The sequence below is a fragment of the Eumetopias jubatus genome, unplaced genomic scaffold, assembly GCF_037043125.1.
Source record: "Eumetopias jubatus isolate StellerSeaLion01/CBP00866 unplaced genomic scaffold, mEumJub1_p1.0 scaffold_2, whole genome shotgun sequence".
Lineage (NCBI taxonomy): Eukaryota > Metazoa > Chordata > Mammalia > Carnivora > Otariidae > Eumetopias > Eumetopias jubatus.
In genome coordinates, this window is record NW_028274808.1 from 136,418,519 (window position 1) to 136,432,558 (window position 14,040).

At 37.9% G+C, this 14,040-nt stretch overlaps 1 protein-coding gene across 5 annotated transcripts in view; it reads left to right on the top strand.

The window, feature by feature from the left end:
• The first annotated feature begins 305 nt into the window (after nucleotides 1–305).
• HNRNPD (heterogeneous nuclear ribonucleoprotein D) overlaps nucleotides 306–14,040 on the top strand; it is a 17,648-nt gene continuing 3,913 nt past the window's right edge. For 3 of the 5 annotated variants that reach the window (XR_003612475.2, XM_028124161.2, XM_028124163.2), the window contains exons 1-4: nucleotides 306–855; nucleotides 2,648–2,704; nucleotides 12,152–12,320; nucleotides 12,887–13,048. Coding sequence is in view for 4 of the 5 variants with exons in the window: in XM_028124161.2 (XP_027979962.2) it covers nucleotides 620–855; nucleotides 2,648–2,704; nucleotides 12,152–12,320; nucleotides 12,887–13,048 (624 nt within the window). In the remaining variant the exon portion in view is untranslated. The remainder of the gene's footprint in view (nucleotides 856–2,647; nucleotides 2,705–12,151; nucleotides 12,321–12,886; nucleotides 13,049–14,040) is intronic. The other 2 variants (XM_028124162.1, XM_028124164.1) reach the window with 1 other exon arrangement.

Below are 14,040 nucleotides of genomic sequence, written 5' to 3' on the forward strand. Positions count from 1 at the left end.
CGGCTGGCGGGTGGGCGGGCCGACTCCAGGAATCCTCGGAAGGGCGGGGGCGAAGGAAGGGGCCCCTCTAGCTGTGTCTTCGGAACAGCGTTCCTTGTTCTCGATGGTCCCCGCGCGGCCGTCTTATCGAACGCAATTTCCGGTTCCTTTTAAAGGCCCCAAGCTGTGCGCCGCGGCGCGTGAGAGGAAGGTATGGAAAGGAACGAGAGGGCGGGACCAAGGAGGAAGAGGAAAAAAGCTAGCGGTAGAGGGGGCGGGGAGGCGCAAAGGGCGCGCTCTCGCGTCACGTGACCGGGACGCGCCGTTCTTCCGTCGGCCATTTTAGGTGGTCCGCGGCGGCGCCATTAAAGCGAGGAGGAGGCAAGAGCGGCCGCCGCTGCTGCTTATTCTTTTTTAGTGCAGCTGGGGAGAGCGGGAGTGCGCGCTACGCGACTGTGGGAGGCGAGGGGGGCAGGCCAGGGAGAGGCACAGAAGCCTTTGCAGCCGCGCGCGCCTTCTCTGTCTTGTGTGCTTCGCGCGGTAGAGTGGGCGCGCGGCAGCGGCGGGGATTACTTTGCTGCTAGTTTCGTTTCGCGGCAGCGGCGGGTGTAGTCTCGGCGGCGGCGGAGGCAGTAGCACTATGTCGGAGGAGCAGTTCGGCGGGGACGGGGCGGCGGCGGCGGCGACAACGGCGGCGGTAGGCGGCTCGGCGGGCGAGCAGGAGGGAGCCATGGTGGCGGCGGCGCAGGGGGCAGCGGCGGCGGCGGGAAGTGGAGCCGGGACCGGGGGCGGAACCGCGGCTGGAGGCACCGAAGGGGGCACCGCCGAGTCGGAAGGGGCGAAGATCGATGCCAGTAAGAACGAGGAGGATGAAGGGTGAGTAAGGGGCGACCCGGGATAGTCAGGCCCAACTAGTTCCCCCTCCCCCTCCCCCGCCATTAGGCCTCGTTCCCGCTCTCTGCCCGCCCTCCAGGCCCCCATGCAGTCTCCTTGCACAGTTCTCCCCTTTTCTATGCTGGGCTTTCATTTCCTTCTCCCCCTGTCTGCTTATCGCCCCCTCCCCCATCACACACGTTTCCACCTTTAGCCGTCACCATGCTGCTCCCTGGCCCGCCCTCCTTCCCTCCCTCGCCTTGGGTCTCCTCCCACCGACTTAGCCGCCAGGATTTTTTCCCGCCTGTCTAGGGGTACTTTTTTCTTGTTCCGCTGTCCCCTCCCTTCCTCGTTTTATTAAAAGTTCCAGGCATAAAGATAGACACAGAAGGTTTTATGCTGGGACAGCTAAGGTTTACTTGGTGCGTCCACTTTAGCATCCCGATACGATGCGATTCTTTATAAGCACATGCTTTGGGGAACCTGTAAGCTCCCCACTCTGCTCCTCCCCCCTCGGCTTCAGGCCGACTGTGTTTTGTATTTCGGATAAGTTTGGTCTCAATCTCTTTTTTCCATAATACCCTATCGAACAACGGTTTGCGTACTTAGGCCCTACTTTTCAGCCTACGGAACATACTGGGCCTGGTGATATTCCTTGAATCTCTTGTTGGTACGTTCGTTTTGCTCCATGGGCTTTCGTTAAGTTCCTTGTCGGCGGGGCCTGCACTTGACTGTGGAGCTGTGTCTACCTCCAGCTTGTTGGCTGCCCTTCCCCCACTCGCGGAGTTATTCTAACCGCGCACCCTTTTCGCGCCCTCAGCTATTGGGTTCCTCAACTGTTCATACAGATTGTAACCTTACTTTTTATGTGCAGTTTTCATTTTTTTTACACACCACTCCCATGCGCAGTATCCTTTTTTGGTCTCTCTCGATTTCTTCCCGCTCTCTTACCCACTGTTAAAGGAGGCCTACCAGCCTTCTTTCATAAAATGAACAAATCCTTTATTGTGCTATGGCATGATTTTTGTTTTTTGCAGGTTTTAAAGTACTGACTTGTTCCCTCCAGTCGGAATAAGTTGTATATATTATTAAGCTGCATTTGATATATTAGAATGCAGTATTTGGGAGCGGGAGCATAATACAGGAGTTACCAGGAGGGACTAAATCGGGGCTCTTGGTTAGGTTTTCATACTCCCGTTATTGACCGCTGATCGTGGGTTAACGCATCTATTCCCTTTTGTTATGGGGTGATGTGTGTGTGATTTTTATTTCACTATAACAAGGAGAAAGGTGTGGAAAATGAAAGCAATAAAATGTCACTTTAATCCAGTATTTGAAAACATGATTTCCTTTATTGGGAAAAAGCACAAGATTTGGAGGGTGGGAAAGAGAAGCACTTCAGAATGTCGAGTTTAATCTTAGCCCAGGCAGACATGTCAGGCTGATTGTGCTGGTTTTGGGAGAATGGAGGTGGGATGGGAAACTAAATTTACTTAATTTTTAACATATAGTTTAAAAAAGGAGTAAGTTAAATATTTGGAAACTTAAGCCTTTAACATTTTGGTTTTTATTTCCTGAATTCTGTTCTTTGGACAGAGGCACCAAAATGATTAATTGTATAATTTGCTGTTTGGGGCAGGCTTTAGCCCTGATTTTTCAAATCACAAAGCTGCTACCCTTATAGTTACCTACTGTTGAACTGAAGTGTAAATGAATTAAAGTTTTTAGCCCTAACAATGTCAAAAACTAAAACTAGAATTTTGATTGGTTGCTGTACCGGTTGTTAATTCCCTAGCCATTCAAACTCCTCCCCACGACACTCTGAAGCAGCGACGGCACAGCGGGAAGAATGGTAAAACTTTTAAATTTTATTTCTGTATTATAAAGGTTTCAATAGTCATAACATGCAGAGGCTGTGTATTGATTAGTTGCCCATTGATCCCCAGGAAATTCTAGACATAGTACAATAGGATATCTTGTGCCTGGGATATAAAATCTTTTTAGGCATCGTGTGTGATCTTTGGGCAGAATTAATGCCATTACATGTTTTTTGGTTTGTGCTAATGCATGTAATTGTGGTTTGGTTAATTAAAATAACAATATAATTAGCAGTATTGATACGTTTGAACAAGATAAAATATTACCATAATTTCATATTTGATTTCGTTTTGTTAAGACAAATATTTTTGTTGGAATTCTAAGTTTAATGTTAAGTGTGAAGGTTACTTGATATAAAATCTTGTGTGTTTGAAATGTCTTGCATGCTATACCGAAACATTCTGGATATGTGAAAAGTAAAACAATTTTTAAAGTAGTGTCACGTATGTGTATTATGCAGAAATGTATTTTATCTCCAGCCATATTTGTAAGTAGAACTTTATTAACAATTGGATATGTACTATTCAGAGGTGGGCTGATGGGGCTTTTCGCTACAGCTCTTACCAGATTTTTTATTTTCAGTGTGATTTGCTTGGAATGTTAATTATGGTTGGTTCACATGTCTCTGAAATTGCATGACTTCTCCATGGATGGATGGTAGATTATTTTTTTTATCCTTCCCCTTCCCGTAAATGTCAATCTTTCTGCTTTTAGGATTGATTTTATTTTGAGTTTTCCAGGAGTTTGTCCACCACCACTGGAGTTTAGAGGGCCAGTAATTTGTAGAAAGTTGACTTAGCTATACAAAGTACATTCTATTTTAAGAGCCCAGTGGGGTAGCATTTAAATTTTACACGAGCTTTATTTAATACTGTATTCTCATCCATTGAAATCTGTCCGGTTTTATATTGCAGATAAAGCAGACTGGAAATAGGCAAAAGGGAAAAGTAAAAAGAAGACTGGGGTCAGAGTTTGACATACGGAATAAAATGTTTTTGATGAAAATTAGTCCATCTGGCACTGTGATAGTTCATTTTCACTGCCAGCTAATCGCGGCAAACTAAGATTAAACCGTCACTATACCTGACTTTTTTGCTCTATTACATGTTTCAAATCTTATGTAAGCAGTCATTTTCAGTGATTAGAAAGGACCATAAACTTATGTTTGAGATCACTGTTAATGATTCTTGTAAGAATTATTTTTGCCCTGCTACCCAGTAATGTAAGCTTACAAGTTTTTTGAATGACCTCTTAGGAAAAGTGGACAATTAAATATATATAGTGAACATTTTAGACTATGACCTATTTTCATTTTCTGAAAATAAGATTTAACAGAGGTTCATTTTAAGTTAAGCAGGTTTACGTTAAAACAAATAATGTTTTTGTTTTTAAGGCGTAATATTTGACTTTATAAAATTACTGCTTAATCACCCAGCCTCGTCCTGTTACAGATACTCTTGTTTTTCTTTTTGTTGTGTGCACTTGTCACTCTATCTGTTCCTTTCCCTGACTCCCAGTTTGAGAAAGATTGTGCAGCAGTTTCATAATAGTCTCAGGAATGAGGAGAAGACTGGCTTTACTAGATATAAAATCATCCAAATTGAGTTTCTTAAACATTTCTGTGTGCATTCCTTTCTACAATTTTAACTTGAGAATAAAGTTATTACAACATGTTCCTTAAAATTTTAAAAATGAGTTTGTTGTGCACTCAGTTTTTTTTTATGTTGAATATAAGAATAAACAGCTGTTCTTAGGAGGGCATGCCTGTTATATATCTCTGTGGATGTTTCCACAAGTCAGACTTTTGGAATAATTTGTTCATTTCCATAATAAAATACTTTCCTGAGATCATCTCATTTTAATCCTTTCAACTTTAATATCCCTGGTTTTTACTTGTAAGCAACTGCACTGGAATTTCCCATTTTTTTGTATGGGTTCATGTTCTTTACAGGGCTGCAGTTCTTTTAGGGTAGGTAATTTAAAGTTACTTCATGTGGGGCAAAATATACATGCCATGTAGCAGAGCTACCTGGAGGAGAGTTTTTTAAATATCAAGATGAGTGGAAAACTATAGTACTGTGTTAGCTTTCAGATAGTTTTATAAGGTAGGTACATTGACTTGCCTGCATTGGATTGGGCAGGATGCAAAATAATTCAGTTCACTTATCAGCCGAAGTACAGGGCTACTTGTCTAATAACAGGGCAGTAGATCTAGACCTGTAACCGTTAGTGTATAATCTCGTGTGATTTCTTCCTGTTTGGGAATTTTGTGAATTTTGCTGTGGGTTGACTGCTCTCTAATTTTTAAGAAATGGGCATACACATGTTTTTGTTTTAAATATTTGAGATTATAATCTATACCCTAGTGCTTTTGGGGCATTCTGAACGTTGCTTTATAAAACAGTTACTTCTAGAGCAGCCTCATACCTAATTTACTGGTTTTTAATTCAGTAAAGTTGGGTTTACTGTAAAGTTGAGACCCTGAGTAGATGGTCTGAATTTTAGTGTTCTTTGGAACCTTTAACAAGTTTCTAGTGTTAAAATTGCAGAAACTGATGCTCTAAAGTCTCAAGATGATGAACCTATAAGGGAGGGAGGAGTATTAAATTCTTTTCATTTCAAATTATGGAAGACACTAAATCACCTGACCTTTAGGGTTTGTAATTGGAGAAAATCATTGTGTTTTTTTCAGTGCTGCCTTTTGAGATAAATCTACTTGGCCTTAGCCTGGGTTTTTTTCTCCCAAGTCCTGTGACTTCTATAAACTAAGTATATATAATGTGTGTTTTTAATATTGCCTGGGTATTCTGTCCTTTGTAAGGCTGTTCTAATTTAAGAAAGTTTTGAATCTTCTATTGGGGTATGTGATTGGTGGCCAGTATGGAGGATGGTTAGTTGTAGTCTTCAAGTGATACATGCTATGCTTGAAAGCATTTAAAAAGGAATAGAATAATAACCTTTTTCCTGTTCCACTTAAAGCTGTGCACCTCAAGTGTGTGTGCAGATTGACAAATGGAGTGAAACATAACTTCTGTTAGTCCAAGATTTATTTGACTTTAGTTCTGCTTCAACGTTTTAGTAGATAGGGCACTGAACTGGATGCTGGAAGCGTGGGATCTGTTTCTGTTAACTTCACTTCCAACAGTGTGGTCTCAGGTAATACAACACGTTTGTTACTTGGTTTGCTGATCTATGTGTTGGAAACAGTGCTCACCACAGGAAGATTGACTACATAGCCTGCTTTCATAGCTTGTGTGTGTTTATCCAGTGCCTTAATAGTTGATACTGCCAGTGATTTACTCCTGTGGAGTAAAGGTAAGCATGTTTTAGTTTCTGGAGTATTAAATTGTATATTGGAGCTTTAGACATTTAAGATTATTTGGGGGTGGGGAGACTCGTATTGCTGGTAGTGTTTGGCCAGTAATCAGAGTGATAAGTATTGGGTCATGTCCTGTAAACTCCTGCTTATTCTAGACTTGAAACTGCCACACAGTTCAAACTACTAGGAAGTTTTCCCTCTCTCCCTTTAGTCTTGTAAGAAAGAAAGATGAAAAACTATCAGCAGATATACTGAGAAGGCAACCAATAGGCAGTGTCATGGAATCAATCTTCCATAATTTTTCCTTTTTATTGTTAAAAAGCAGTGTGATTTTAAAGCATTGCAAGAATCTAAAATTTCATCAAGAAAGGTAAAAATCATTTTCTGAGTTGAGTGTTCATATCTAAATTGATTTCCAATAGAAAACTACAGAATTGTGAGTGTGTAGTAATCTCAGTTAACCAGAATCTTAACCTCTAGGTTAAGGAAACCCCATTCCTTAACCTTCAGGTAGATGGGAGTTAACCTTGTAAAGCTGATTGAGAGTTTATTTTAAAAAGTGAAAATACAGGAAGTCATTCTTTTCTTGGAATGAAAGGAAAAGATTTTTGGGTTAAACATGTAAAGTTTACTTAAAACATGTCATCTTTATTAGTTATGTTTTTAACCTAATTATTGTTTTTAGTCATTTAGGTTCATTCTAAAGTATGAAGTAGTAATGAGATTTAATAAGTTAGGCTAGAGGAGTTAATCTTTATTGACTTGTTAAAAGTTTGTCAGTCTATTTCCAGAGGTATTTTTTTATACAGATTCTAAAATGATTACCCTACCATGTGATACTGTCCGGTTGGAAAAAGTAACCCCTGCCCCCTATTATTGGTAGTTAACTTTAAACAGATTCTATACTTTCTGGCAGCTCTTTCTGCCCGCAGGTCCTGTCCCGTGCTTTAATAAAACCACCTTTTTGTACCAAAAAAAAATCCCAATAATCAATACTTTCTAAGGAAAAATGCTGATTTTATATATGTTGGTGGGATTTTCCTTACATTCTGTCATAGGATTTTAGAGGAATAATTTTAACGATAAAATACTGAAAATTTAAAACAAATTAGTGGTATGCTTGACTGTTACTCTGAAAGGTGACAGTGATTGGCCAGTCATGTTATATACTGAAATATATATCAGATTGACTTCTGTTCTGTTTTTTAAACTGTCAGAACTTGTTATGAAACCACATACGGAAAAATCAAGAGTTGTCAGGAAGTGTTTGAAAGTTACAGGATATTTTTTTGGCCCTATTTCAAAATTGGAAGGGAGTGTAAATGGTGTTTATCATTTTACCTTGAATAAGGTAAACAGTAAAGCCTTAGAAGTATCTTTAAATAAAATACTATTGGGGCGCCTGGGTGGCTCAGTCAGTTAAACGTCTGCCTTCAGCTCAGGTCATGATCCCAGGGTCCTGGGATTGAGCTCCACATCGGGCTCCCTGCTCAGCGGGGAGCCGCCTTCTCCCTCTCCCTCTCCCCCCTGCTTGTGTTCCCTCTGTCGCTATGTTTGTTTATCTGTCAAATAAATCTTTAAAAAAAAAAAACAAACTATTGACTTCTGGAATGTTAAACCTAGTGATCCCAATGATAAAGAGAATTAAGTTTTTTTGGGTGTGAAAAACAGTATTAAATAAATACTTTCATCAGCACTGCTCCATATGTATTACTTTTTATATTTTGAAATTCCTTACTAAATACTGGCGTTTATGTGGAGTACAGACAAGTCACCGAGATAGTTTTTTAACTACATTTTATTTGAGAGTTCTTTAGGTAGCCTAATTTCTAGTCTGTATTTTTTACATGGGATATTTAAACATTTTGGGTAAGTCTATAGTATTGAAAATAATCTTTGGATCTGTTTATATAAGGCCTCATTCTGGGTTTTTCCTCTTAATGTTGAGGACTTCATATAGCCCATGCAGATTTTAAAAAAGTAAGGTGATAGGGAAATGAAAACATTGCTCGATTAAATTATATTTAAATTGTGCTCTACTCCTTCTAAATAATTTTTTATTGAGCACTTGGGGTACTTTTTTTAAGTGTATTTGCTCCTTTATTTTTTTTTTATTTTTTTTTTTTTAAAGTAAGGTCTATGCCCAACGTGGGGCTTGAACTCAATTCTGATTTCAGGAGTCTCATGCTCTATGGACTGAGCCCCCCAGGCATCCCTGGGTTTGCTCATTTAATCCTTACTGAAGATTCATGAAATAGGCTCTTCGTCCTCTCATTTACAGATATGGTGACGATCTTGGGTTTTTGTTTTCCTGAGGGTCATAGAGTTAATACGTGGTGGAGGTAGGATTTACACTCAGGTGGTTTGGCTTACTGCCTCTAAATTTACTTACTTGTGAAGAGAATGTCCCACTAAACAGTCTAAATTCCTAAATGACATTGCATAGCATTTGGAAAGTTATCTGCACCGAGTTGTATAATTTTATGCGTATCGTTTAATACTATAATATAGTGTAATATTAATATCTGTAAAAGCAAGGAGATTTCAGTTGTTGAGTAGGTGTTTTAAATTGAATACCATATTGCCTCTGGGGTGCTAAAAAGCTTAGTAGGATTAAGAAGTTAAACTATCAGAGTCCAGAGTGCTAACCATTAAGTCCTGTGTTTTCATTAGGATTGTTGATTCACTTACAACTAAGGATGAAATTTTAAACTTGCATTGCAGGATTAGGGGCCCATTTCTGTTGCTACTTGAACAAGTCTTGTGACATAGTTTTAACTTGGCTGCTTAGGATTTTCTGAAGTTCTGTTTCTACCTCATTGTAAGTGTTAGCCCATCTCTACAGGAGTGACAGCAACTTGAAATTCACTTTTGGTATTCAAGGCAGCAGAGGTAATATGGATGGACAATAGGTACTGTACTTTAAGCAAAATACAGTAATATAAAAGAGAGTTAAGTATATCTATGCCATCTCATAATTTGAGAAAGAGCATGTCAGAATGCTAGTGAGGCTAAGATAATTGCATTTATCCAAAAATTAAGATAAGAGGCCTTTTCTTACTGTACTCTCTACCATTATATCTTGGTGTGTCTACTGAATAAAGATTTGATGGATTTAACGTGTTCCTTTTTGTTAAGGATGGAATGATTTGGAACAGTTTGTGTTCATTGTAGGATTTACCTGTCTGGCTTTCAGTTGTGCAGCAGTCTTCCTTGTTAGAGCAGCTAAAGCTATATAGCACTCTTGGGCTGCCACAATGGCAGTGGCATTTGTCTCAAAGAGCCACTTAGGCTTTGCTCAGACGTTGTTTTACCCTTCTTTACACAAAATTTGCTCAAGTTCAAGTGCTGGCTACCCACCGTACAGAATGGAAGGGGTGGGGTGGATTTAACAGCAACCAGTGATTAACCTGGCAAAAATGAAAAATAAAACTTGTTAAAAGAACTAAGAAATGAGATGTACTTAGTGTATTATTAATAGTTATCTCATTTCAGAAGAGCCTTTGGGCATGCCACAGTAGCTTAATAGAAATTAGTGGTGAATGACCCATACAGTGTTTAAATCATGATTACTGTATTTAAGAAGGCAGAAGTGTGTGATGCAGAAAAAAAAATTCATCCCAAATAATTGAATGTTAAAAAGCAACTGGGGAGAGATTGGAAGGCAGGCAGTGTTTTTAAAAAAGGTGGAATATTTGGCTCATTCTCTAAAGGTGCTGGATAGCTGAAGTTTTACTATGTATTTGCTCTAGTTTTTTGAGAAACAGTAGTCATTCTGTGAAATAACGTATAAATTATAGTTCACCAGACTTTTTAATATTCTGTCCAAAGGGGATTTGATTGTTAGGAAAAGCAGCAAAGATGACCTTTTAGCTTTAAGGTAGTAGGCACATTTAACAACTTCTGTACTAACGACTGTATTAAAGGTGGGAAGTTTCTTATAGAGAGTTCTTTATTGGGCCAGTTGAAGTGTTAGTATGCTTATCCAGTATTTAAGAAAACTGACTTCCGATGCCGTGAAAAACATTTGGGGCTTGTGACTAATAATAGGACATGCCTCATTCGTGGCTTATAATTTATTTCTTTGTAATCGTTTTTTAAATAATTTTAAATCAAGGGCACTTAATGCAGTATAAACTTCGCCTTGGTTAAATAAAATCAAAACTAATTCTTAATATCTGAGGGAACTGATCAGGCAGAATATTCTTGCCTTTCAACTTTAGCTTTTTAAAACAAGGCTTTTGTTACTGTATTCTCTTCAGGCTGAAATAATTTCCGACTGTTAAATTACTGATGGAAAATTTTTGTAATCACAGAAGGTGGTAATTCAGTAGTTAAATTTCAACTTGAAGTTGTTTCTGTTCTAGAATTGCCATGATACCTTAGTAAGAGGTCATTGCTTTATAGTTTGTTCTTTCTCATCTTTAAAAATATAGCAGTGTCCTTCTTACCTTGAAAGGGTAAATGTTGCTAATGAACTTTCATCTATGAAGGAAGTGCTCTGGATTTTTAGGTTATAAAAGTAAAGTGTTTTTAAGGCATATATTTAAGTGTCAAGGATTGGATTTTAGAAGGTGCATTATTTGAATGAAAAAAGGTAATTGAGAAGAACATTTTTCCATGAAATTGGCAATAAACATTAAAAACCAGCTATACAACTTTATGGGTGTTTTCTGTTCATTTGATTATAAAATACAAAAGGGTTAATAAGGGTTACTTCAAGCATGGAGATTTTATTAGAAGAAGTCCTGAAAGTTAAGCATATAAATAACCCAGCTTTACGTTACAATACATGTACTAATTGAAAACTTAACCTGAAATGGGAAGCACAGTATATACTGAAAGTAAGACTTCTTTGGCATTGTAAGTTAATTTTGTCATTAGAACTGAAAACAAGTCTGTGGTAAAATAGTAAGATCAGTAACACCTCAGTTAATCTGGCATCTTTAGGGGAGAAGCAGAATGAGATCTCATTCTAGGAACACAATTGGCCTCTTGTTTGAAGAATTGGATTTAGTGGCACTATCCTAAAAGCCCACAAGGTGGAGATGTTTCTTGCTTTAATTTATCTGGAGCTGAAAATTAGTACCACATCCCTATCCCTACCCCAGTTACAAAGATGAGAAATCATTGAGCAAGTGTGATTTTATTCCCGTAAAATTGTTAGCCTTCACATAACAAATTCTGACAGTTTACCCTTAAAATAAAAATCTCCAGTCCTGTCTCTTTAAAGGGTAGGAGGGGTGTGTAAGCTCTTCGGGGCGGGCTAAGGGATAGCAAAGGGGGCAGATGTAAAAGCATTCAGAGCTGCCAAGTCTGAGCTTTATAGCATTTTGCTGTAGTAAAAATAATACTTAACCTGAGATTTTTTTTTTTTTTTTTTTGAGTATATATTTGGTCTTAAAGTGTTCTGGTGGTTTCCACTTACCACCTGTCACTTTTAGCATCTTCAAGGTTTAAATATTTTATTGCTGGTTAACTGAGGTTCTACTGTAAATAAATCATAGAAGTTAATTAGTGGATTATGCTTCAATGGCTAATTTTTGCTAAGTTGTTTAATTTTGTCTTTATTAAGGACTCTTAGCACATCAAAAAACTTAGCTTACAACTTAATTGTGAGACTTAGAATTTCCCATTTTATGTGCTAAGAGTTTTGTTAATGAGAACCGTTAAATAGAAAGCTTCAGCATAGACATGCTGGTTGCTGTGATCAGTGGGGACTGCATAGCTCTTTTACAAGTTTAATGAAGATTTGGAACAGAAATTTGAAGCTAAAATTTGTGTTTCGCTGTTACTGATAACTTGTGACTTAAGACTTACACATGTAGTATTTTTACTTTAGGGTTACGTTTATCATTTTGGCAAGTCAAAGAATTTGCTGCTTCCTCACTATTTTATAGTTACGCAGATGCAGCAGTAATAAGCAAAACTTGACAAAACTGGAATGGGGTGTTCTTGATACATGGTAATATAGGAAGAGTGACATTATTAAACTGCCCAGTAAATTGGTGCAGTTTGGAAAAGGTATTATTGTTATGGATACTTAAGGCAAAGTTTATTTATTTGTTTTTAGCATTTTAATACTACTTTTTGTCTTTACAGGAAAATGTTTATAGGAGGCCTTAGCTGGGACACTACAAAGAAAGATCTGAAGGACTACTTCTCCAAATTTGGTGAAGTTGTAGACTGCACTCTGAAGTTAGATCCTATCACAGGGCGATCAAGGGGTTTTGGCTTTGTGCTATTTAAAGAGTCGGAGAGTGTAGATAAGGTAGTGTGTTACGTGTTCTGATCAGTTAATAATATAAGATGTGGATAGTTTGATACACTAATTTGCCTGCTCATGGTTCCCCCTTTTGCAATAAATGAAGGAAGAGCTATAGTTCTTAACCAGTACATTTTATGAGGAGTTCTCTTTAATTGTTTACTGAATATCTTCTATATGCCAGGCTGTACTTGAAAAAAAAATTAACTTTAAAAATACTGAGACTTAAAGACACCTTATTAAAAGGATGATCTGTAACAAGTTCACAGAAGTATAGATTTTGGAATTTCTTGGGCTAAGGGGAAGTAGCAGTTATGTTTATGTCGGTGACAGTTAAAGGTGAGATGGTTTTTTAGTAATTAGATTTGTGTCTCCCGTTCCCATTCTCATTGACACTTAGGTTTCAACACTGTTTTTTATTAGCTGATGTCACATCACCACAGTTTGACAGTTTAGTTATAAGCAAGTCAGCATATACCTGGCATTAGCTATATTTACAATTATTAAGTAAGTTAATAATCTGAACTTCAATTAAGATACATACTTAAAATGAAAAACTTCAATTTCTTTAGGTCATGGATCAGAAAGAACATAAATTGAATGGGAAGGTGATTGATCCTAAGAGGGCCAAAGCCATGAAAACAAAAGAGCCTGTTAAAAAAATTTTTGTTGGTGGCCTTTCTCCAGATACACCTGAAGAGAAAATAAGGGAGTACTTTGGTGGTTTTGGTGAGGTATGTGATGTTTTGACCCAGTTTTTGTCAAAATTAGTGTGAATACAATTGTCACATTATATTTTCAAACTTGTTATGAAGTTTGGACTAATTATGTGATTTGTTTTGAAAGACGAATATTGTAAATCATTGGCAGATCTTTGAAGGTTTGATGATTGCATTTTTCTCATTTATTGAAGGTACAGGTACACAAAGATGAAATAGACATTGTTACCTTGAGGAATTTACCAGATTAGTAGAAGAAATAAAAAGATACGTGAGGAAGAAACACAGATTGGATTACCTGAGATATAGAAGGAAATCATTCAGTTGAGAATAGGAAAAGAATGAATTAAGAATAGGATGTAGTGCCTTCTCAGAAAAAAATAATGTGTATGTGCAAATTTTATGAGTCTAATTACAGACTTAGTGAAACCAAAGTTCCTTTTGTGATTTAATGATTTAAAACTAAGATGAGAAATTTGTGGCTTTGCATGCCAGATACAGCCTGTAGATCTCTTTTGCTTGATTTAAGCAGAGCATGTTTTGTTGTTTGTATTTAGGTTGAGTTATTTCCCATAGGTATCTGGATATCTAGCTTTTTCTTAAATATTTGCAAGAGTAAGCAACATTAGAACTGTCTTCTTGCATGGCTCAGTAGCCATCTAAGACGGGAGTAGCAGCCTCTACCTTTGCTTAGTTATATGTTCTCCAGTTTTCAGTGGTCCTCACCACTCCCAGTTTTTTCCCAAATGCAGTCATCTTTATCCTTTTTTTTTTCCTTAAAATTGTTGCCTTCTGTTCTTGGTCGGCATTTGAGTTTGTGACCCTTCAATTAGGTAGCAAATGTCAGTACCCTGTAAAGCTTGCTTTTATAAATAGGTTTGAAGACTTTTTAGATGGAATGGATGTTTTTTTTCCTTTAAATTTTTATTGTTATGTTAATCACCATACATTCCATCATTAGTTTTTGATGTAGTGTTCCATGATTCATTGTTCATAACACCCAGTGC